The sequence below is a fragment of the Thalassophryne amazonica genome, chromosome 15 (assembly GCF_902500255.1).
Source record: "Thalassophryne amazonica chromosome 15, fThaAma1.1, whole genome shotgun sequence".
Lineage (NCBI taxonomy): Eukaryota > Metazoa > Chordata > Actinopteri > Batrachoidiformes > Batrachoididae > Thalassophryne > Thalassophryne amazonica.
The window spans coordinates 82220616-82244125 of NC_047117.1; the positions used below are offsets into that span (position 1 = coordinate 82220616).

The 23510-nt window shown below is 44.6% G+C and overlaps 1 protein-coding gene across 1 annotated transcript in view; it reads left to right on the forward strand.

The window, feature by feature from the left end:
* The window catches only part of LOC117525623 (protein AF-17-like), a 63932-nt gene that overhangs the window by 31552 nt on the left and 8870 nt on the right, over positions 1-23510 (forward strand). Inside the window, exons 5-15 of the mRNA XM_034187521.1 lie at positions 122-225; positions 4577-4670; positions 6554-6661; positions 6757-6846; positions 7381-7522; positions 7896-8714; positions 9178-9377; positions 10807-10924; positions 11082-11148; positions 12588-12736; positions 19616-19816. Of these exons, the coding sequence (XP_034043412.1) occupies positions 122-225; positions 4577-4670; positions 6554-6661; positions 6757-6846; positions 7381-7522; positions 7896-8714; positions 9178-9377; positions 10807-10924; positions 11082-11148; positions 12588-12736; positions 19616-19816 (2092 nt within the window). The remainder of the gene's footprint in view (positions 1-121; positions 226-4576; positions 4671-6553; positions 6662-6756; positions 6847-7380; positions 7523-7895; positions 8715-9177; positions 9378-10806; positions 10925-11081; positions 11149-12587; positions 12737-19615; positions 19817-23510) is intronic.

Sequence of the window (23510 nt, forward strand, 5' to 3'; positions counted from 1 at the left end):
TGCTGTACAAGGACTTATTATAATCTTTGGATGTCTGCTTGCAGGCATACTGTATTTAAAATGAGGTGACCATTACTCTGAAATGCCTTTTTTTCCTTCTGTGTCTTTTCTTCTTCACCAGACGTGTTATATCTGTGAAGACCATGGGAGGGAGAGCAAGGCTGCCTGTGGCGCCTGCATGACATGCAACAGGCAAGGCTGCAGACAGGCTTTCCATGTCACCTGGTAAGTGTCACTAACAGGATAGTGAAATACTCATAAAAGATTATGGATGGCAAGACGGTCAGTGTTGCAAAATGACCACTCACTGAAGGTGTGGATTTCCCTGAAAGGACCTGCAGCAGTGATTTTAATGTTGCCAGAAATTATCTGACATAAAATACCCAATAATATGGATTTTGTGAGAAATACATGCCAAGAGATACAGTTGGAAGTGAAGCATCAGGCAGTTGTGGGAAAGGATGGCTCATCTAAGCCAAAAAAAAAAAAAAATTACCATATTTTCCAGACTCTCACAAATTTGTTTTTTGTTTTTTAACTGTGTTTTGCTAGTCCCGTGTAGTATATGTCAGAATGTATATGAAAAAAATACTACGTCATCTACGGCTACAAGATGGCATGTCTACGTGCATGAAAAGCTACTGGAGTATATTGATTTGAAAGCGGCATTGTGGTTCACATGCCAGAGCTGAAGGTCATAATATTGGAGCATTAAGTTGGATGCAACCACTGTAAAAAAAAAAAAAAAGAACATCTGCATGAGAAGGATGTGGCGGGTCTTTGAGAATGAATGAACACAATAAATCATGCTCTCAAACTGAAAGTCCATGCTCTTGAATATAGAGAGGAAATGTGACGTTCACATAAAACTCAGCACTCCACTTGTTTGGCCTGTCTGGGACAGTTAAAACAGCAATAAGCATGGTAGCTAGGCTAATGGCCCGGTCACACGGCACACGGCATTTGCTGAATGAAGGAAAAAAGTCACAAAGCCACAAATCATCGAGAAAAAGTGGACGAATGAGCCAGCACGTCTCCTACCACCGAAAAGCCTGTGAGTGCAGAGCGCATAAAAGACCGAAACGAAACTAACAAAAGAAAAGTTCAAGGTCAAGTTTCAAGTTTATTCTGTTCAGAGAAAAGAACTTTGCAACAAAACAAAATAAATAAAACTGATTTGTCAGCCAGTCAAGCCATGCAACCGAAAGGGTGTAGGGAGAAGCAAAGTTTATATACACCTACCCCTTTTACATCAGCAAAACCAACAAAACAAAGTGAGCAGAACAGCAAAACACAGACATCTTAAATAATCAATAAACTCAAATTCCTCATCATAGGCACACATCGCATAATATATATATATATATATATATATATATATATATATATATATATATTAATACAAAATTGATAACATAATTGTCCATACTTTAACAGTTATATAGTCCTTGAAACATGAATTATATTTTCAGAGAATTCAGACAATATTTTCTGAATATGTGAAAAATGAAGCGAACGGCTACCTTGACACTGTCATCATTTCTGCAGCGAGTCTGTGCTCTCCACAGCCACCTCCAGCTACGTTGTCTTGACAACAGGTTTGGATGTGTGTGCGCACATGCACGTTGGAGCCAGAGACGGCATGCGAATGTGCATAAATAGTTAAAGTAGTTGATCAAATGATCTTGCTGCTGTTGTTTCTGTATGGAAACCTTGCTTTGCATCCCACACATGGACGAGTCACATTCAGCTCATCAGATCTTTAGATATTGATCCGTTCAGATATCGTCAATGTTTGTGCAAGATGTCGGACTTGGGAGGTTGGACGAAGTTGTACAACAATCAAATGGAATGCTGACAGTACGGGAACAAACATTGAGAGCAAAACGGAATACGGACGAATTGAGGTTGTCATCAGGATTCGTTCACATTTTTCAACAGTTTGAAAATTTTCATGAATTGCTAGCTACAGGAACAAAGCTGGATGACGGTTACACGACATCTCTGAAAGTCAACATAAGTCCATATTTCTTGTTTTGATTTGGCTTCGGTGTCTTTTGTTAGTGCAGTGTAACCAGGCCTTAAGGTAAGGCAAACTGTTAGGTTTTAAAAATAATATGCATTTTAAAATGTTTTAATTACTGTTACTGAGGTAAATGTGTACACATTTAGCTCCGTATTGACTTTTATGTACTGGCCACAAAAAGCAGTTTAGTCTTGAGTTCTTTGTGCTTAAATAATTAGCCCATTTGCTTCTGCTTGCTAATGTAGTGTTTGCATTATAAATAAATAACTAGTGTGTTGCCCGTGGGGATCCACAGGCTCTAGATTGTTAATATTTATAAAACAGTTAGCTGGCATTTTTCAAAGGTGGTAATAAATTATGCAAATTTTCTATAATGAGTTGGATTGGCGTCTGAGTCCAGAATGTTTCTTAGAACCTTAGACCTCAACAGTTTTTAGAAGAAGAACTCAACCCTTTTATTTCCTGTTAATTATGTATTTTTAATGTTAATTTATTGTCTTAATGCATTTATAAATTCTTTAGGTTATTGTTGCCATATGTACACTATTGTTATCAGTATTATTATTTTATTTTATTATTACTTCTATTTTGTCATTTTATTTTTAAATCGACCACAATGAAAAGAAGTGTTTTCACTTTCTTCTGTCATCCATGTATTTTTTAACATATTTACAATTATATTATGTACTTACTTTGAACTTACTAAGTAAAAGCACACACTCACGTATGCACCCTTTTAATATGCTGATGATTTACCACCCCGTGCTGGAATGGTGTGTGAGTCTAGAATGTAATTATCAGTGTGCATTGTTCAGTGTTGTTAGCTAATGTCAGTAGTTTCTCCAAAAATATTTGTCCTATCAACGTTTTATTTTGGTGGCATTCATCCTTGACCCAAATACATAAGCATACAAAACAGCAAATGTCAGCTGTCCGCAGTTTGTCCATGATCAACGTTATACGCATGCATGCACACACGCCCACAGAGCTTTTGTCTTTTCTACATTCTGCTGCAAGCAGGTGTTTTTATTTTTACATACCTACAAACAGAGACAGTGGCGGAAGACCTCAAACACACTACACTTCTCACTTATGGTAACGGCAATATAAACTGACTAAACCAAATGAACTACAACAACACAATAAATCAATGACACTAACAGCACTGTTAAACTAATATGAACCACAAAAACATTTAAAATCCTAAAACCCTGAACTCCCATGGTGAATTGCGGCCTAACATCCATTGTTCACTGTTGTTATCTAATTTAGCTAATTTCTCCAAAAATATTAGTCCTATCCACTTTCCGTTTTTGCGGCATTCCTCCTTGACGCAAAATACATAAGCATACCAAAAGTCAAATGTCAGCTCTCCGCAGTTTCTCCATGATCGAAGCATACACATGCTAGCACACACACAGAAGCCACTTGTCTGTTATAATATAGATGCTCTGATTAAATTCATTGAGCTTCTTGTTGAATAAAGCAATAAAATAAAAGCAACTTACAGACCAGTTCACCCTATTTTTTTTTAATATCACAGTCCTGTTTGCTGATGACACAAAATTGCATGAATTTTAAATTTACCTGACATATACATACACTTACACAGGCATACTGTTGGGAAAGTGTAGGAACACGGACCCACAACAGGGGGCGCAAATGAACGGACAATGGAGTAAGTCAAAATAACAAAGCTTTACTGTTGTGAATGTGCACAACGAATACAACCAATCACAGCAATGGACAACAGTCAATTCACAAAAGTGTCGTGTGGGCAGGCTCGAAGATAGGAGACGCCTCTCCAAGGTAAGACCGGAACCACACGGCTTCCTCCGCCACAGGACCCCGGGAATACTGGAGCCGCCAAGTCCCGAACTCCCAGGTGGCCACTGCCTCCGCGTGTCGGACCTGGTACTGCTGGCGAGGAACAAAGGACAGTTAGATGGGGGCGCGTTTGCACCCAGGACTCCGAACAGCAGGGAAGTTACCTCCACCTCTCGTTGGAACAGTAATCCACAAACTAAGCACAAATCCAAAAAGATACACTCCGTAGCTTCGATACGTTACCTCTCTGGTAGAAACGATATCTCGGCAATGAGGTGGAGGTGCCGTCCTGCTGATATACCCCACAGATGATTGCCGTCAGCTGTCTCAGGTGATGGGTGACAGCTGTCACCGTAGCTGCTCACGTGAGGCGGCGGCGCCCTCTGGTGCCTGGAGCCCGCACTCCAGGCAGGGCGCCCTCTGGTGGTGGTGGGCCAGCAGTACCTCCTCTTCAGCGGCCCACACAACACATACTCTCTGTCCCTTTAATGTTCTATTCCACTTCTTTGTGCACCGAAATTGTCAACGATGCAAAGGAGTCATATGACAATATAAACAGCAACAGTGTAAAATCAAGCCTGGAAGATCAAATGTCAAATTTTGTGTGTGCATGTGTGCGAGCACAGGGAGCTTTGATTGATTTCATATTGTCGCAAACTGGTGAGACAAAAGCTGTGATATGATTGTCACTCTGTGCTTGTCTGACTGTGTTACGCTATTCAGTGCTCAGATGGCTGGTCTGCTGTGTGAGGAGGAAAGCCCAGAAGCTGACAATGTGAAATACTGTGGCTACTGCAAGCATCACTACAACAAAATGGTAAGATGTACAATAAGCTAGATGGCGAGCTAACATTCATTAGACTGAGTGATGCGTCTGTGCCAAATAATGCTGATTACGACATAATTGACTTTGTTCATAACTCAGTGTTGACGACCTGTTCTTGTTTTTCAAGGTAAATAACTAATGAGCAATTTCTTGTTGTCATTATATGTGGCAATAACTGAAAAAAGTCAAGATGCTAATGGCAGACACAACAGTTAGGGCATGTCCCAGCACACTTCATTATTCAACTGGCGGGAAATGCCAGTGAAAATCCAAGTACCGAGTGAAAAACAGTGGTGTTTACAATGTTGATTAATTCATGGGAAATCTTGTCTGAATATGACATCAACCATTCAAGGCAAAGGATTACTGGCTCGTTGAAGGATTTATTTAACTCCAACCTTTCTGTGTACACAGTGAAGATGACGCAGCAAGGGCATGTTTTTTTTGTATAGCAATATCATAGCAAAAGAATAAAAATAAATCATCAGTAGAACTCTGGTTGGGTTTGCACTGATTTATGGTGGGTGTCAGATAGGGTCATTCACTTCCTGTCCCTGGCATGTTCGCATTGTTCAAACGACAGTTAATATTTTTGGAGTGATGGATCATTTGACACAGGACAAATCAGCCTGATTATAAAATATATTCTTTTGAGCAGTTGTTGTGGGTTTACTGGTCGATAGGCAGCTAACTCTATGTCGTGGTGCAGCGTCCGGCGTAGGCGCAGGCGTCGGCGTCCGTTTATTGCGATATCTCAAAAACTGTCTGATAACTTTTTCCTAACTTGGCAAGGGTGCAATATGGGTCATTGACATTGTTCCTGTCTAAAAATCATATTCGTAGATTAGTTCGTTTGTAAATGGTGGCCATTTTTATGCCGAAAATAGCCATTTTGAGCACTTAAAGTCAATTTTCTCAAAAACTGACAACTTTTTTCTATGTCAAGAGCGTAATATGTGTCGTTAACATATTTCACGTCAAAAAATTATAGCCATAGATTTGTTCGTGTGGAAATGGTGACCATTTAAATGCAGAAAACAGACAATTTGGGTATTTGGACCCAATTTCCTCAAAAACTGTCCCATAACTTTTTTTAATTTAACAAGGGCACAATAGTCATTGACAGTGTTCCCATCCCCAAATTATTGGCATAGATTCATTTGTTCGAAAATGGCCATTTTGCCTTGGGCTTTAATTGAGCCAGTGACGCAGGCCGAACGGCCCCCCGTAAAAATCGGTCTGCCCTACCTTCACTGCGTATGCGTCATCAGCCGCGGTTCACAGATTATGACCTCGTTTCTGCTTAACACTGCACTCCAGTCATCATCTATCTCAGTGACAGATATCTGAAGCTTTTGTACAACAATCATTTCCACATAAATTCAGCATTATTTCATCATAAAAGATGGAGGAAGCGATCAGAGCACCGCGGCTACATGAGCTACTAGCTGATGCGTTCACTGCGTGTCGGTCATTTCAAAGCATCACACAGTATCGTCTCGTTTCAGTTTCAAACTGCCTCGATTCTGCTTAAAACTGACTTGAGAATAATTTAAGAGGTTTTATTTTGTCATCTGATGGTTAATAATCCCATTAATCCATTTGATTGCTTTGGGTGAAGAGAGTCAGACTCAGACGAGTGGCTGAGTGCTGAAATGACGCATGCGCAGTGGAGGCAGGGCGGACCAATTTTTAGGGGTGAACCGTTCGGTGTGCAACACTGGTACCCACAGGCCCCTTGGCACTCTCGTTGTTGTTGTTGTTTTGTCTTTAGCTCAGGGTTGCCACAGGAGAAACAAAGGTTTTTCTTTATTGTTTTTTTTTTTTGGCAACATTTCTCACTATCTTCTTCTTTTCCTTTTTGCTTTGAACAGCAGAAGAAATTGCGCTCTAGTGGAAACACAGGTAGCTCCTTCAGTCATTCCAGGGGGCGCTCCAGCTCTCCTACACAGGACAAACACCATCACCACAGACAGAGGAAGGTAAGTGTTTGTGTTTATGCTTGTATCTGTGTGTTGTGTTGGACTGGAGTGCATTGTGTTTGTATGACAGCCCCTCTGTGTTTCTGCATTTTTAGAGTCATAAGGACAAGATTCGGCAAAAAGAGCGACACAAGAAGTCGTCCGATAGCCTCACCACTTCTGTAACGACCAGCAGCATAGATAAGGTGTGACCTACAAAACCTGTTGCTGAGTTTTATTTTTGGTTTGGTTTGGTTTTTGCCCTGCACATCTGAAGAGGGATAGCAGAGTATTGTTTTCGCTGGCACGTGTGTCTGTGGACAAGATAACTCAAAAATGGTTGGACGGATTTCCTTCAATCTTGGTGGGAATATGACTTGGGTGGTTATCTAGAAGTGATTAGATTTTGGAGTGGTATTGGTCAAAGCTGAAGGTCAAGGAAAACATGCTCTGAAAAATACTTTTTTGTATATCTCAACAACCAATAAGCCCAGATGGATGAAGTTATGTGTGAATATGTGTTATATGCTGTTTCAGTGAGCTAATGTAGCTCAGCCATTGTTATCAAACAAAAAAGAAAATTAAGGTTTGCTGCTGAAAATTAATATTGTGTGTTGTCCGGATCAGGAGTAAATGCAACAGCTGTTTCGGTCGACCCAACAAAGTTCATATAGGCCTCTTTGTGTAAGTCATGTTAAACGTCAGCTGAAATCTGTTATGATTTATCTGTGTCGCTGCAGCTCTCGTCCAGTCACCACAGTAGCAAGGAAAGTGAGGGAAAGTCCAAGAAGCTGAGCTCCCACAGTCATCGCAGCAAAAAAGCAGGAAGCACGGGCAAGAGCTGCTCTTCCTCATCGTGTTCCTCCAGTCCATTCAACACAGGTACCAGATGAGGAGCGAAGAGCCGAGCCGCTGAACAGTTTATCTGATATCTCTCTTGGTATCTACATTGTCCTCCAGCAGAAAGGTCAGGAGGTCAAATCCCAGTCACTCTTGCACTTGTGTTCATGGGTTCCAAAATTGCTTGTTTTGCTGCTATATGTAACCTCAAAATCAACTTGATTACGTCTCTAGGTTTCCTTGAGGTCTGGTTTGACCTCTTATGCTGCTCTTCTTTAAAAGATGGCTTCACTGACTTGTCTTGGAGAACATTCAAATCTGCCAAAGACATTTAATAAAATTTGTGCCAAGAAGGTTTTTGTTTAACACTTTTTGTCCTCTTGCTTAGTGACGATTGTTTGTGTTTTGGTTGAAGGTGGCTCACTGTCTACGTCTCAGGATTTCCATCAGTTCTCATCATCCTCACGCCTGGAGCGGGACCACGAGCGAAGAGCTGACGACCACAGTAATGAAGACCGCAAGGAACGCCACAGGAGGCCGGCGGTGGAGGAGGATGAAGATGAAGAAGAGGATGAAAAGGAGGAGGACAAGGAGGAGGAGGAGGAGGAAGAGGACAGTAAATACCACAAGCCACCAGCGCTGACTCCCGCTGATGGCCCCCTTTCAGGGGCACAGGGTCACGACAGGTCAGAGGGCAACTCGAGCCCTTTCGAAAACAAGGTCACTATTTCCACCTTTGGCTCCATCATGCGCATCACCACCTCGTCGGGGCTCAGCAGCAGTAGCAAGATCCGCAAGATCTCCTCCTCAGGGGACTACAAGCCCTCCAAGTCTCTCTGCAAGCAGTCTCACCTGAGCACGCCGCCCATCCTGGAGGAGGCAGACCTGGAGGACAAAGCCACGCCTCCTTCACTGCCTCGAGAAAGGAGGCACCGCGGCAACAAGAAGAGCCGCCACGGCCCAGGACGCCCACGGGGCAGCAAGAACCGAGAGAGGAGGGAAGAGGAGCATCACCACCACCATCATCACTTAGCGCCGCCTCCTCCTGCCTTAACCTCCTCCCTCTACCCGAGTCCATCCTCCATTTCTCACCCTGCCTTCCCCTCCACCTTACCTCACACTGCCGCCTCTTCTACTACTTCTTCATCATCCTCTTCCACTTCTTCCTCATCTTTCTCTTCTTCCTCTGCTGGCAGCTTTTCTACAGGCCGCGGCAACTCGCTGCTCGCCTCCGGTGAGTCTCAGCGTGCGTGTGTGTGGTAGCCCCCAGTTTCCTGTGCGCTCACACTGCGAGAGAGTTTATGCTGCAAAAAAAAAAAAAAAAAACAGCTATCTATCCCCTTATTCTTTTGTGTATTGCTTTGAAGTGTGTGCAGAGTGGTGAAATGTTTTCCATGACACACGTCTGCAAGGCAGCAGCTTATCTGCAGATCAGACCACACGTTCAAACAGAACCACCCAGTGGAAATAAGAGCCGCGCACGACAAATGTATTGTTTGTGCAGCTCGATTTGTGCATGAAAGTGCTGTAAATTCAAAAAAACAAAAACTTTTTCTTTCTAAATCTGTGTCGCAGAGATGTTGTCCCAGATATGGGTTTTGTGTGCAGTGCAGATTTGCTGCCCTACTTCCACCTGAGCGTCTGAAGTGATATTAATATCACTTTACTGGTCTTTATTTCTTCAATCTTTCTCTCAGGTATCTATTCCAGTCTCAAGGACCCTCTCGCACTGGGTGGAGGGGTGTGTAGTACCCCACTCTCCCTGGGTGGAGGCGTATGTAGCACCTCCTTGTCTATGGCAGGAGGCATGTGCACTATTCCCCTCTCCTCAGGACTTCTTCCGTCCCACGTCTCCTCGCTTTCACTTCCGTCAGTCAGCGCTGTCTCAAACACACAGGTAATTTATGAAAAGAGGGGGAAAAGCCCTACTGTGCTGTCAAAGAAAAAAGGCTGTGTCATCTTGCTGTGTAAGGCAGGTGGTGCTGTGGGGTAGAAGTGTGACTACCAATATAATAGCGAGACCAGGGTTCGATTCCCAGTGTGTGCTTCAAACTACCTGTCTCTGTCATTTGGAAAAGACACTTCATCTGCATTGTCCCAGTTCACCCAGCTGTAAATGGGTACCAGCCTTGGCTGGAGAATTAAGCTGCTTCAGACTGGCGTCTCATCCAGTTTGAGTGGTTTGTCTGTCAGCTGCGTCACACTGCAACTTCCTGGGTTAATCACCACCATCAATGGGCTTCTGGGTCTGTATAAGACTTTTACATCATATTATGTCAGCACTGTGCCTTCGTGGTTAGCACTGTTACCTCACAGCATGAGGTAACAGTGGGATTGCTTCACATCTGAGACCTTTCTGTGTTTGTATGGGTTCCTTCCAGGTGTTCCGGCTTCCTCTCACATCCAAAGACATGCAGGTTAGGTGAATTGGCCACTTTAAATTGACTGTAGGACTGTGTTTGTCTGTCTATATGTGGCCCTGCGGCAGACTGGCACCCTGCCCAGGGTGTACTCCACCTTATGCCCTAAGACTGCTGGGATAGGCTCCAGCCCCCCCTTGTGACCCTTGATTGGAGTAAGTGGGTATAGAAAATGAATGAATCATACAAATTGAGCAATGTTCTGGATCCTTTTGTCAACCTGAAGTGGTTTGCTTTGGCAAAGTACAATATTTTAGATTTTTCACTCTGACGTCAGCCAAACTTGGCACCCATATGTAGTTGGGTTGTTGCCCCGGCGAAATCAAGTTTACCAAGGGACAGCCTTTGGTGTTAAGGTCATTGGGCTTAAAGGTCAGAATGTAAGTTTTTTCACTCAAATTTGGACCACAATTGGCATGCATATGGGTTGAGTTTCAGAATGGCCCACTATAGTCAGATTTGCCAACAGCCAGTAGTTGGAGTCAAGGTCATGTCTGTTTGTAGGTCTATTCCTCCCAGGTCCTTTTGCTGATTATTTATTTATTTATTTTTTAACCATACTTGTTCTCTCAGGGAAGGGTTATCTCAAAATGTTCTTTTATAGAATTCATTTGGCAAAGGTCAAGGAATTTGATCTTCACCCCAATATGGACCAAACATGGCACACATTTCAGTTTTAAATATTATCAGACGGAACAGAACACTCTGTTGTAAAGTCACTCTTAAAAACCCCTGAATGTGTGCTGCTACTTGTATTTGGTATTTTACCCCAGACACTGTTTTGGGTAATGCATGCGATGATATAATTCCTAAGCTTAGACCAGTATGTGGTAACCAGTGCAACTGTAACTTGTTAAAACCAGGGGAATTTGGAGTCTGCATGATTAAGTATTTTCTTTCTTGTAGGTTCATCCAGGCTCCAGCACCTCCTACAGCCTGACCTCCACTCAGTCATTTGCCAGCTGTCTCTCCACTGCACCACCGCTGCCGCCACTACTGAGCCACGCCCAGACCTCACTGCCAGGTAAGAGACGGCGTGCCAGCGATGTCGAGCAAGAATAACGTCACTTATTTGCATTTGTTGTTAAATTGCAGCTGGTTGAGTGAGTATTGTGTCTTTACAGTCCTACTGTCCAAACAGAGGTACAACTTTATGACTCTTGCTCCGTTCTCTCCCTTAGAGTCTGACCTCGATGACTGTCGCTTCCCATGTCAGGGAAACTCGCCCAGAGAAAGTCTTTCCTCACAGTATGTCTACTGTTTACTCTTCATATGGATATGTCAGTATAAAAGTCTAAAACAGACATTTTTTTTTATCCCTGTCACACATAAATCCACTCTGCCAGTTTGTCCATGTGCTAGTCACACTTTATTGTGCTCATGGTAATTTGAAGAAGTAAGTCCTATATAGGCCCCGAGGCTCGTTGGTGCTGAGCTTAGTATTTCCTGATTCTGTAGCGTGAAGCGGGTGAGAGTCTGACTTCCACCGGGATGCCAGTCTGAGGCAGCAACAAAAAAAATCCTCTGACTTATATTCTGGAAAATAAGGTGATTCGTATTGTCTCAGTCCACTCAGGTATAAATGGGTAGTAACCTGGTAGTGGTACCCAGGTTATTTTCCAGAATATAAGTCAGAGACTTTTTTTGTTGCTAGTTTGGGAGGTCTTGGGACTTATATACCGAGAAGTCATACATTTGTTAATCATAATAATTATAATAACATTTTATAGGGCTTTCCCAGAAATCAACACACTAAACAAAATAAACTCCCAACAATCAAAGAATAAAAACCAATAATAAAAACTACATTACAACATTGCATAAAAATCCCAAATTGAAGTGCTGATAATACTGAAAAAGGTGCCATTATATATTTTTCCCTCTTCGAGAGGCATTTTTTAACAGGTAGGACAAAATAGGAGAAAAATATATTACAAACCCTCTGCCTTTAAAATTTTGAAGCAGAACTGCCGTTATTCTAATCACCCAAATCCCAATGTGGTAGTGTGGTTAGGTCAGAAACGCAGATGGTTGATGCTCTTTCCAAATAGAGTATCAGAACACTAAAGATGTGATATATAAGAGATCAAGCTGACACTAAGCCAATACTGTGGTGCAAACTACCAACAGGGGATACTCGGTGCACAACTGTGCATTCTTGTTTTTAAAGTTCTCCAGTGCTACGATAGATGCAAACAAGGGTATTTGTTTTGAAATGATATTTAAATAATTTTGCATTCTTTCTATGTGCCATGGACGAGGAAATACTCACAGTGGACAGACTGGACTATCCGCTAATACTAGCTGACTGGTCCAAAACATGCTTAGATTAAGTCAGTATACAGGAGCGTATCCAAGCCCCAAATCTACTATAGATCTAAGTCCAGCCTCACATTGTTGGAGTTTACCTGATAATGTGTGTGTTTTTAATTCAGCAACCATGGCATGGCAAATTTTGCCATGCACCATGTTCCACATTTTACAGACCATTGTTCCTGTACTGTTGCTACATTCAGAGCCATTTGTATTTCAGTAACCAGCATTTGGAAAACACCAGTAACCTGGCAGCGGGTTACCCACCAGGCTGAGTGGAAAATCTTACCAACCGCAGCCACAAAGTGGCTGTTGGTAGTTTCCAAGCACTGATGTTTACCTCCTTCTTTGTGCTTCTCCTCCTCCACACTCAGGTCTCCTATGAGCTGTCTTCCTCTACTCTTTGACCACAGAGACAGTCTGGGTGCAGGAGTCAGAGCCCGTCCAGAGAACGTCCCTGCAGCAAGCTCCCACATCGAGCTCCTGCTGGAGAAACATGGCAATGGAGAGATGGGAGTCAACAGTGAGTGGAACTGGACACAGCCCGGTCTGTTCATAACCGTATGAACCGATGTCCATTCAAAAAGATAAAATACGTCGGGACAGTGAGATGCTGCTGTAATATTTATTCTGTGCTCTGTTAGAGTATTTGTAAATGCCAAACACTTGGTCAGTAGGTGGGCAAAAATGTTAATAAAAACAAAATACAAGAATTTCAATTTATTTAGTTTATATAGAGCCAAATCACAACAAAGGTGCCTCAAGGCATTTCACAGAAATAAGGTCTAACCCAGAGGTGCCCAAGTTCGGTCCACGAGATCTACCTTCCTGACATTCTTAGTTGTCTCCCTGTTCCAACACACCTGTATCCAATGAAAGACTCGTTAGCAGGCTTTTAATGAGCCTTTCATTGGATTCTGGTGTGTTGGTGCAGGGAGACAACTAAGAGTGTCAGGAAGGTAGATCTCGAGGACCGAACTTGGGCACCCCTGGTCTAACCTTACTAACCGCTAGTGCAAGCACACAGGTGACAGTGGTAAAGAAAAAAACTCCCTCTGATAATTTCAGGAAGAAACCTCAAGCAGACCAGACTCACAGAGGTGACCCACTGCTTAGGCCATTCTACCAGCTTTCAGTGGTGATGAGTGTAACACCACGAAACTGCGGCGTTGCTAAAATGTTCTGTTGTTGTTGGGAAGGTGTCGTAGCACGGACCCACAACAGGGGGCGCAAATGAACGGACAATGAATAAGCCAAAAAGTAACAATTTAATGTTGTGATAATACACAACTAAATACACAAGATTTGCAAAGTCAGTTGACACCAGGTGACGTGTGGGCAGGCTCGAAGATAGAAGACCCCCGACGAGAGAGAAGCCGCGTCCCACACGGCTTCCACCACCAACGGTCTGAAGAACACCGGAGCCGCCAAGTCCCGAGTCCCCAGGTGGCCTCTGTCTTCGGCTGTCGACCCTGGTACTGCTGGCAGAAAGCAGAGACAAGATGAATGAGTGTGAGTCCGCACACTCAGTAATCCACAGTCTGCACACAGTTAGGAAGGAGCACCTCCACCTCCAATCACACACTCGTGCAGCTCCTGATTAACCACTTATCTGGTTTGGGGTGTGAGGCGAAGCCGTCGCTGTCACACCAAACGCCAATTCCACAGATAAGGAAACCACCAGGAAAACAGCTGCAACAGAAGTTCAGATTATTACACAACGTATGAGTCAGCAGAGAAATTACCTCTTCAGTAGTCGATTTCTCGGCGAGGAGGTGGAGTTGCAGTCCGGCCTTTATGGTGATGATGATGATGAACGAGTGACAGCTGGTGCAGAGGATGAATGACAGCTGTCACCGGCAGGGGTTGGAGGAGTCCCGAGGTCCTCCGATGGTCTGCCTTGCCCCTGGCGCAGATGGTACAGGCCTGGACGTAGTCCCGGACGTCGGTTTCCAGGGACGCCCACCAGAAGCGCTGCTGGACTACTGCCACGGTCCTACGCACTCCGGGATGACATGAGAGCTTGGACCCGTGACAGAAGTCCAATACGGCAGCTCTTGCCTCTGGTGGGATGTACATTCTGTTCTTGGGGCCGGTCCCCGGGTCCGGGCTCCTTGCCAGGGCCTCCCGGACGGTCTTCTCCACGTCCCAGGTGAGGGAGGCCACGACAGTGGACTCGGGGATGATGGTCTCGGTGGGGTTCGACAGCCCCGCTTTGGCTTCTTCTTCGTGCACCCGGGACAATGCATCCGATTTTTGGTTTTTGGTCCCGGGGCGGTACGTGATCCGGAAGTCAAAGCGCCCGAAGAACAGAGACCAGCGGGCTTGCCTGGGGTTCAGCCGCTTGGCGGTCCGGATGTACTCCAGGTTCCGATGGTCCGTGAAAACCGTGAAAGGCAACGACGCCCCCTCCAGCAGGTGTCTCCACTCTTCAAGAGCCTCCTTCACCGCGAGGAGCTCCCGATTGCCGACGTCATAGTTCCGTTCAGCTGGGGTCAACCTGCGAGAAAAATAGGCACAAGGATGGAGAACCTTATCAGCCTCCACGCTCTGGGACAGCACGGCTCCTATCCCTGAGTCCACTTCCACTATGTACTGGCGATCAGGATCAGGCTGCACCAGAAGTGGTGCAGTCGAGAACCGGTGTTTCAGCTCCTGGAACGCGGCTTCGCACCGATCCGACCAGGTGAAGGGGACCTTGGTGGAGGTCAGGGCAGTCAGGGGGCTAACTACCTGACTGTAGCCTTTAATGAACCTCCTGTAGAAATTTGCAAAGCCGAGGAACTGCTGCAATTTCCTGCGGCTTGTTGGTTGGGGCCAATCTCTCACCGCCGCAACCTTGGCCGGATCAGGGGCGACGGAGTTGGAGGAGATGATGAACCCCAGGAAGGACAAAGAAGTGCGGTGGAACTCGCACTTCTCGCCCTTCACAAACAGCCGGTTCTCCAACAACCGCTGTAGGACCTGACGTACATGCTGGACATGTGTCTCAGGGTCCGGGGAAAAGATGAGTATATCGTCCAGATATACGAAGACGAACCGATGCAGGAAGTCCCGCAAGACGTCATTTACCAAAGCTTGGAACGTCGTGGGGGCGTTAGTGAGGCCGAACGGCATGACCAGGTACTCAAAGTGACCTAACGGGGTGTTAAATGCCGTCTTCCATTCGTCTCCCTTCCGGATCCGAACCAGGTGGTACGCGTTTCTAAGATCCAATTTGGTGAAAATTTGGGCTCCATGCATGGGCGTGAACACTGAATCCAACAGAGGTAACGGGTATCGGTTGCGAACCGTGATCTCGTTCAGCCCTCTGTAATCAATGCATGGACGGAGTCCGCCGTCCTTTTTGCCCACAAAAAAGAAACCAGCACCCATCGGGGAGGTGGAGTTCCGGATCAGCCCGGCAGCTAAAGAGTCCCGGATGTAGGTCTCCATTGATTCGCGTTCCGGACGTGAGAGGTTGTACAACCTACTGGAGGGGTACTCAGCGCCCGGGACCAAATCGATGGCACAATCGTACGGTCGGTGCGGGGGAAGAGTGAGCGCCAGATCTTTGCTGAAAATGTCAGCAAGATCGTGGTACTCCTTTGGCACCGCCGATAGATTGGGGGGGACTTTAACCTCCTCATTAGCCGTCATGCCGGGAGGAACCGAGGATCCTAAACACTCCCGGTGGCAGGTTTCACTCCACTGCGTCACAACCCCGGACGGCCAATCTATCCGGGGATTGTGCTTCACCATCCATGGAAATCCCAAAATCACTCGGGAGGTAGAAGGTGTTACATGGAACACGATCTCCTCCCTGTGATTTCCAGACACAACCAAGGTCACTGGCTGTGTCTGATGTGTGATTAATGGAAGCAGGGTGCCATCTAGTGCTCGCACCTGCAATGGTGCCGGCAGAGCCACCAGGGGGAGCCCTACTTCCTTTGCCCATCTGCTATCCAGCAGATTCCCTTCCGACCCCGTGTCTACCAGTGCTGGGGCGTGAAGGGTTAGATCCCCACAAAGCATCGTCACTGGGATTCGTGCAGATTTGCGGGATTTCCCCGCGTGCGTGTTATGACCCACCCTTAGCCCAGTTTCTAAGGACGGGCGTTGTAGTTTGACCGTTTTGGGGCAGTCCTTCTGCATATGCTCACAAGAGCCGCAGACAAAACACTCCCCGCGGGCCAGCCTCCTTTCTCTGACGTTTGTTTTTACTTTGGCCCTGCTCGTGTCCATAGCCTCCTCAGCAGGGGGAGCTGTAGCCACATGGAGCTCTCTGGCAGTGAAGCGTGGGGACGACGTCACCCTTTCGGAACCGGAAGGGGGAGGGACGGCTCGTGCCTGGTCACGCCCCCCGGCCTGTTCCCGACGATGCTCATTCAAACGGTTGTCTAAGCGTATAACCAAATCGACAAGCCCGTCAAAATCCCGCGGTTCCTCCTTAGCCAGCAGGTGCTCCTTCAGGACCGGAGACAGTCCATTTATGAAGGCGGCGCGGAGCGCAACGTTATTCCAGCCGGACCTCGCTGCCGCGATGCGGAAGTCGACTGCATACTCGGCTGCGCTGCGACGCCCCTGTCTCATTGACAGCAGCACGCTCGAAGCGGTCTCGCCTCTGTTGGGATGGTCAAAAACTTGTTTGAACTCCCGTATAAACTCAGCATAAGACGTTAGGAGCCGTGAATTCTGCTCCCAAAGCGCCGTAGCCCAGGCGCGTGCCTCACCTCGAAGCAGACTAATAACATAAGCCACCCGGCTGGCGTCTGACTCGTACATGACAGGACGCTGTGAAAAGACGAGCGAACACTGCATGAGGACGTTTGCGCACGTCTCAACACAGCCTCCGTACGGTTCCGGAGGGCTTATGTATGCTTCAGGGGACGGTGGGGGGGGTCGTTGAACGACCAGTGGAACGTCTGTTACAGGCCCAGGACCAGCAAGAGGAGTGGCTGCAGCAGCGCCCTGATCGCGCGCTTCCACCCTGGCGGTGAGAGCCTCCACCCTCCGGTTAAGGAGAACATTCTGCTCGGCCACTAAATCCAGCCGAGCCGTGAAAGCGGTTAAGATTTGCTGCAGCTCACTCAACACGCCTCCCGCTGACGCCTGCGCTCCTGGCTCTTCCATTGGCCGTTCAAGCTCGGGTTGACGCCCCTCGGAATCCATGACGATTGGCCGAGAAATCCTGTTGGGAATGTGTCGTAGCACGGACCCACAACAGGGGGCGCAAATGAACGGACAATGAATAAGCCAAAAAGTAACAATTTAATGTTGTGATAATACACAACTAAATACACAAGATTTGCAAAGTCAATTGACACCAGGTGACGTGTGGGCAGGCTCGAAGATAGAAGACCCCCGACGAGAGAGAAGCCGCATCCCACACGGCTTCCACCACCAACGGTCTGAAGAACACCGGAGCCGCCAAGTCCCGAGTCCCCAGGTGGCCTTTGTCTTCGGCTGTCGACCCTGGTACTGCTGGCAGAAAGCAGAGACAAGATGAATGAGTGTGAGTCCGCACACTCAGTAATCCACAGTCTGCACACAGTTAGGAGGGAGCACCTCCACCTCCAATCACACACTCGTGCAGCTCCTGATTAACCACTTATCTGGTTTGGGGTGTGAGGCGAAGCCGTCGCTGTCACACCAAACGCCAATTCCACAGATAAGGAAACCACCAGGAAAATGGCTGTAACAGAAGTTCAGATTATTACACAACGTATGAGTCAGCAGAGAAATTACCTCTTCAGTAGTCGATTTCTCGGCGAGGAGGTGGAGTTGCAGTCCGGCCTTTATGGTGATGATGATGATGAACGAGTGACAGCTGGTGCAGAGGATGAATGACAGCTGTCACTTCTTCTGGGTCTGGCGCCCTCTCATGCTTGGAGCCCGCACTCCAAGCAGGGCGCCCTCTGGTGGTGGTGGGCCAGCAGTACCTCCTCTTCAGCGGCCCACATAACAGTTGTCTTGTTAACGAGATGACACTGTTTCTCTGAGGTATCGTCAACTGCTCACTGTTTTCTGACAGTCACTGCTTTCTTTTTTAATATATCTATAATCGATATATTCCTCCACACTGTACCATCGTCACAACTGTAGTTTTCTTGCTCATACTTTTGTTTTTTTCTCATTTCCTTTCTCTTACAAATGCATACCACTGTTATCTCTCCCAAAATCAAAAATGGGATCTTTTTTATTTATTTATTTATTTTGCCAACTCTCAAAAACCACTTTGCATTATTTTCAAAATTTTTTATATCAAAGTTTGGCTTTTCTGGTGTGGACTTTCGGGTACATTTTAAAAGCAATCATACTGAAGTACACTTTATTAGATTATAAGTACATTATAAGTACAGTTATTAGATATTACAGGAATGTTTATATTACTTACTGCAGGACAAATATTTTGTTGGATTTTTCTATCGGCCTATTAATTTAAACTGTGATTGAATTGTGCAAAAACCAAATATAATAAAAAAAGTAAATATTAGTGTTGCAATAATAATAATCACTCATATTTTTACAAACAACAAGTGCTACAGTATAAGAAGTTTATATAAAATTACAAAAGTGAGCATGCAATTATGCAAAAATAACATTAAAATTACAACCCCACCCCAAAAAACCCGGAATCGAAGGGACCATTTCGGTGTTTCCAGTCTGCAGTTGTCCCTCAAATTTTAATTGTTTCTGTTCAAGGGGAGAAACAACTTTTAAACAATTTATAATAAAAATTGGTTTATTACTAAAATGCATAATCTCACAATGTGAAAAAACGATTTTTGAATTTCCTCACCCGGTCCTTTTGTGTGGCACCAACTGAAAATGAAATGGAAATGATTCCAGGCCAGATTTAACTTTTTTTGTTTTGTTTTGTTTTAAAGCTATTTGGGGAAAACTGTTCCATGCAAAGTTGGGCAACATACACATTTTACTTATGTATTTTTTTTATGCAATCGGACCTATTCCACATAGCCATCAGGAGTCTATTTAAAATATTATTTCAAAACCAGTTATTAAAATTTTCTGCCTTGCAATCTTCTAAATAAATAAATAAATAAAAAAAACTAAATATCTATAATAATGAAAATGTCTCTGTCCCTCCATCCAGATCCACTACCAGTATTTAATGGTGTCTAAAACAGAATACTCCATGATATTTTCACCTCATTTTCTGAAAATTGGTTGCATTACCATTTCCTACTCTGCAATTTAAAGTAAAACTCTTTTTGCAAAGTGTAGTAGTTTCTGTGCCAGATCTTCTGTACCTTATCACCAAGTTTTCTTTAAAAAAAAAGAAGATATTTTTGACTAGCCATACCAGCAAATGATAGAAGGACCAGGAAAAATGGTCTTCTTGCAGGAGGTAATAATTATAAGAATAATAATAATGAACATGTGATTTCTGTATGTTTAGTTGTGGAGATGCTGCAGTCGCTACACTCCCTGCAGCAGGAGAACCAGCGCCTCCAGGACCAGATACTCAGCCTGACGGCCAAGAAGGAACGTCTGCAGCTGCTCAACACCGAACTGGCTGTTCCCTTCCATCTGCAGGTTCATTCCACGCAGGGCTCCATGCACCCCTCTGCCCAGATCAGCTTCCTGTCATCCACTCAAGGTCAGACTCCACACACCCTCTGCGTGAGTCCGCCCTCTGTTCCTGACCTCACAGTCTTCAGGGACTCTGGTCCCTCTGATGAAAAATACACTTAAACTTCTGAAAAGGCAGATTTTCAGCCTTCCACACCCACATGAATCATTCAATCTGGTTTCAGATGGCTAGAATTGAGGTCTTTTCAGCTTATTAAAAAGTAAGGCTGTCAAGTGACAAAAGAAAATAATTTTTAAATGTGAAAAGTAGCAGTCTCACGTCAATTTAGGCGGGTTTAAACTGCACAGAGCAGATTGAGCCAGACAGGAAGTCAAAATACAAATGCCATCACACCCCATGTAGACTGCAAATTTTATTTCAGCTCATTAATTAAAGCAACATTGAATACAGTTAAAATGTACAAAAAAAATCATGTAGCAACACAGACTCTTCACCCATAGTAGAAACATAATATCCAGGGAAGAATGTTCAAATCCCAAGTAAACAAATGTTCTGCTCACAAAACTGTGTTGGTGGGATCTGAAGCAGCATGTTTATTTAAAACCGTAGCGACTTCATAAAGCTGCGCCTGGTGGAATCAAGGGTGAGTTTACATCTGGACACCTGGGCGAGAGTAGGATTAAACAAAGCTGAGGGCATCCGTGTTTTGCTTTGACATAGAGTTGGGCAGTTGGATAATTCCACTGTCAAAGACAGAGTGTTGTGTGGGCCGCCAGAAGAGGAGGTACTGCTGGCCCACCACCAAAGGGCGCCCTGCCTGAAGTGCGGGCTTCAGGCACGAGAGGGCGCTGCCGCCACGGACACAGCCGGGAGTGACAGCTGTCACTCATTAATTCCTGACAGCTGTCACACATTCTACATCATCGCACTCCATAAAACCCAGACGTCATCTCCACCTCATCGCCGAGATATCGTACTTCATTAGAGGTAATATCCTCAGCCTTTTTGTGTGGTATTTTCTGAATCTGTTTATTGTGAGTGTTTGCAGGTCCTTAGTTTGTGGAGGCTGTGCAAGACGGCACTCTTTTTCCGTATTGAGTGAGAGGTGGAGGTGGCATTCCCACCGTTGTTGTTACTGGGTGTACACACACCCACACTTGACTGTCTTTGTTCTCGCCAGCAGTACCAGATCCGACAGTCGGGGACGGTGATCACCTGGGAATTCGGGACTTGGCGGCTCCAGTATTCACCAGGTTCTGTGGCAGCGGAAATCGTGTGGTTCCGGCTCTTCTCAGGACAGACGTCTTCTATCCTCGAGCCTGCCCACACGTCACCTTTTGTGGATTGACTGTAATCATATTCTGAGATTGTCTGTATGTTCGTTGTGCACATTTCACAACATTAAATTGTTACTTTTTGGCTCATCTATTGGCCGTTCATTTGCGCCCCCTGTTGTGGGTCCGTGTCACTACACTTTCACAACACAAAGACCTTGATGCCGTACACCAACAAATTCCACCGTTCCTGCTATAAGTTAAAGATATATTTATTTGTTTGCATCTGGGAATATCTTTCAGATCAAGTTGAGCACTGAGGGCAGTGTGCTTGAAGACCATGTATAAATGAAAGATGTTGGCAAATCTTTATTTGTATGTGAAGTTGAGCTGGGTATCAATTCAAATTTAAAGAATCAATTCGATTCTGATTCTTAAGATTCATAATCGATTATTTCAATTTGATTTGATCCGATATCGATTTGGGTTAGTGTTATTAAAACAGATTTTTGAGCTGTTACCTGATTGTCTAGTTATGCAACATATTAATACCACTTCACAAAATTTGGCCCTTAAAATGCAGATAATAATGTTTGAGAGTTTTAAATTTAAAAATTTTCTGGGGGATAACAGTTCTGGTCTCCCATGCAAAACTCTCCTGCTGCAGAATGCTGCAGCAGGAGAATGCGACTATTAGAAAAGTTATACTGCAGCGGGAGGAAGTTCTCCTTCAGCAGGAGAATGTGGATATTTGAAAAGTTCTCCTGCAGCGGGTGAAGTTCTAAGTTCTCCTGCAGCAGGAGAACACGGCTCCCACAGTCCATACTAGAGAGTCTTCGTGCGCTTTTCCACGGAAATGGCATGTTATGAGGAATGGGGGGGGAAAACAACTGTATGAATTAAACAGCGGAAGATTGTCTTTTCTTGCCTGCAACAACAGTCCCGGTAGTCATGATTAACATCTTTAAATGACTAATGCGCACCCTCGGAAACAGCACAACGGTCCAACTGCAGCTTAATTTTGTTCAGACATGCTGTTATAAAGCTGGTGAGAAGTGCATATATATTTATATATTTTTTATTATTTTTGAAAAAAAAAAATCAGTTTTTGGATGTATGAATTGATCTGTGGGAATTAAAATGAGAATTTAATCGATCTTTTTAACCCAGCACTGATGTGAAGCAACTGAGCTGCACCGTGCCTGGGCTTATACAAAGCTGGCATGTGCTTCAGCAGTGTGTCCTGCTCTTCAGCTAGTCCTGGTGGCATGCAGCCTGGCCTCCAATTTTAATAATGGGCTCAGAAAACAGTAATCTGAGATATCAAGAAGAGTTCCCCTCCCTGGAGATCCAAGGAGATGCGTTCATTGCAAGCCATGCATAGGCTGAAACAAGTGGAGATACTTGGGTGCAATCCAGCAAAATGTCTCAGCGGGGAGACACTGTGCTGTTACTGGGCACTGAGCTGCCCGGAGGCCGTGGTGGTGGTGTGCCACCTCAGTGCATAATTTTCCCTCAGTGCACAGAAAAAAATAATCCAAGATATCAAGAAGCGTTTCCTCACCTGGAGTCACAATGGACTTTGGATTTTTTTTCCCCCCCCTGAATTCTGGGTGACAGCTGCTTGGGAAAATCATTTGAGGCGCACTGGAACTCAGCCCGTTATGATAAATTAGTATTGGTAAATAAATAAATACTCAGTGATTTATTGTTATTTAATTTATGTGGAAACATTTTAATGAGTGGATCATTAAAATTGCCGCCCCGCATGTCACTGTCCATCGTGATGGTTTACTGCATATGTCGTGATTGTCCAGCAAAGCACTGACATGATGCTGCTGATGATGACGTGGCCATCCGTAATGCGACAGAGTCAAAGGGCATCGTGGAGTGGGATTAATCATATGAGCAATTATTACATTAATCACATAAGGATCATTCCATGTGAAATCATCAGATTTTCCAAAATCTTTATGGGTCACCGACTCGGATTCTCATGATTTTTTTTTTTTTTACAAGTACCCATATGTGTCTGATGAACACATGCAAAATATTTCTGCTTAATTCAAGTAGTTTTTTTTTAGTTATAATTTTTTAAATCAGGGTACCCACAATCCTATTTTACACTCGCGAATGCATTTTGAGCTTTTTTTCATTTTTAAAAGGCATTATCTCTGCTAAAAATGCAGATATAAAGCTCAAATTCGGGCACCCCAGATACAGTAGTAAATTTCAAAAATGGGATACAGAGCTAATTTTTTTCAATCTGTAGCATCACAAAAATGGCAGTTTGTTCATTCTCGGAAAAAATTACAAAATTTCAAAGAGCTGTATTAAAGAAGGGATTCAATGGATAATCTTTATATTGTAGAATACACATATCTGGGGTACTAGTTATATGTGTGTAAAACATTGTGGTCATAACTTGAAGGGTTTTTGAATTATTGACTCTTGAAAATCAAACATGACCGTAGAATGTCAAAAAT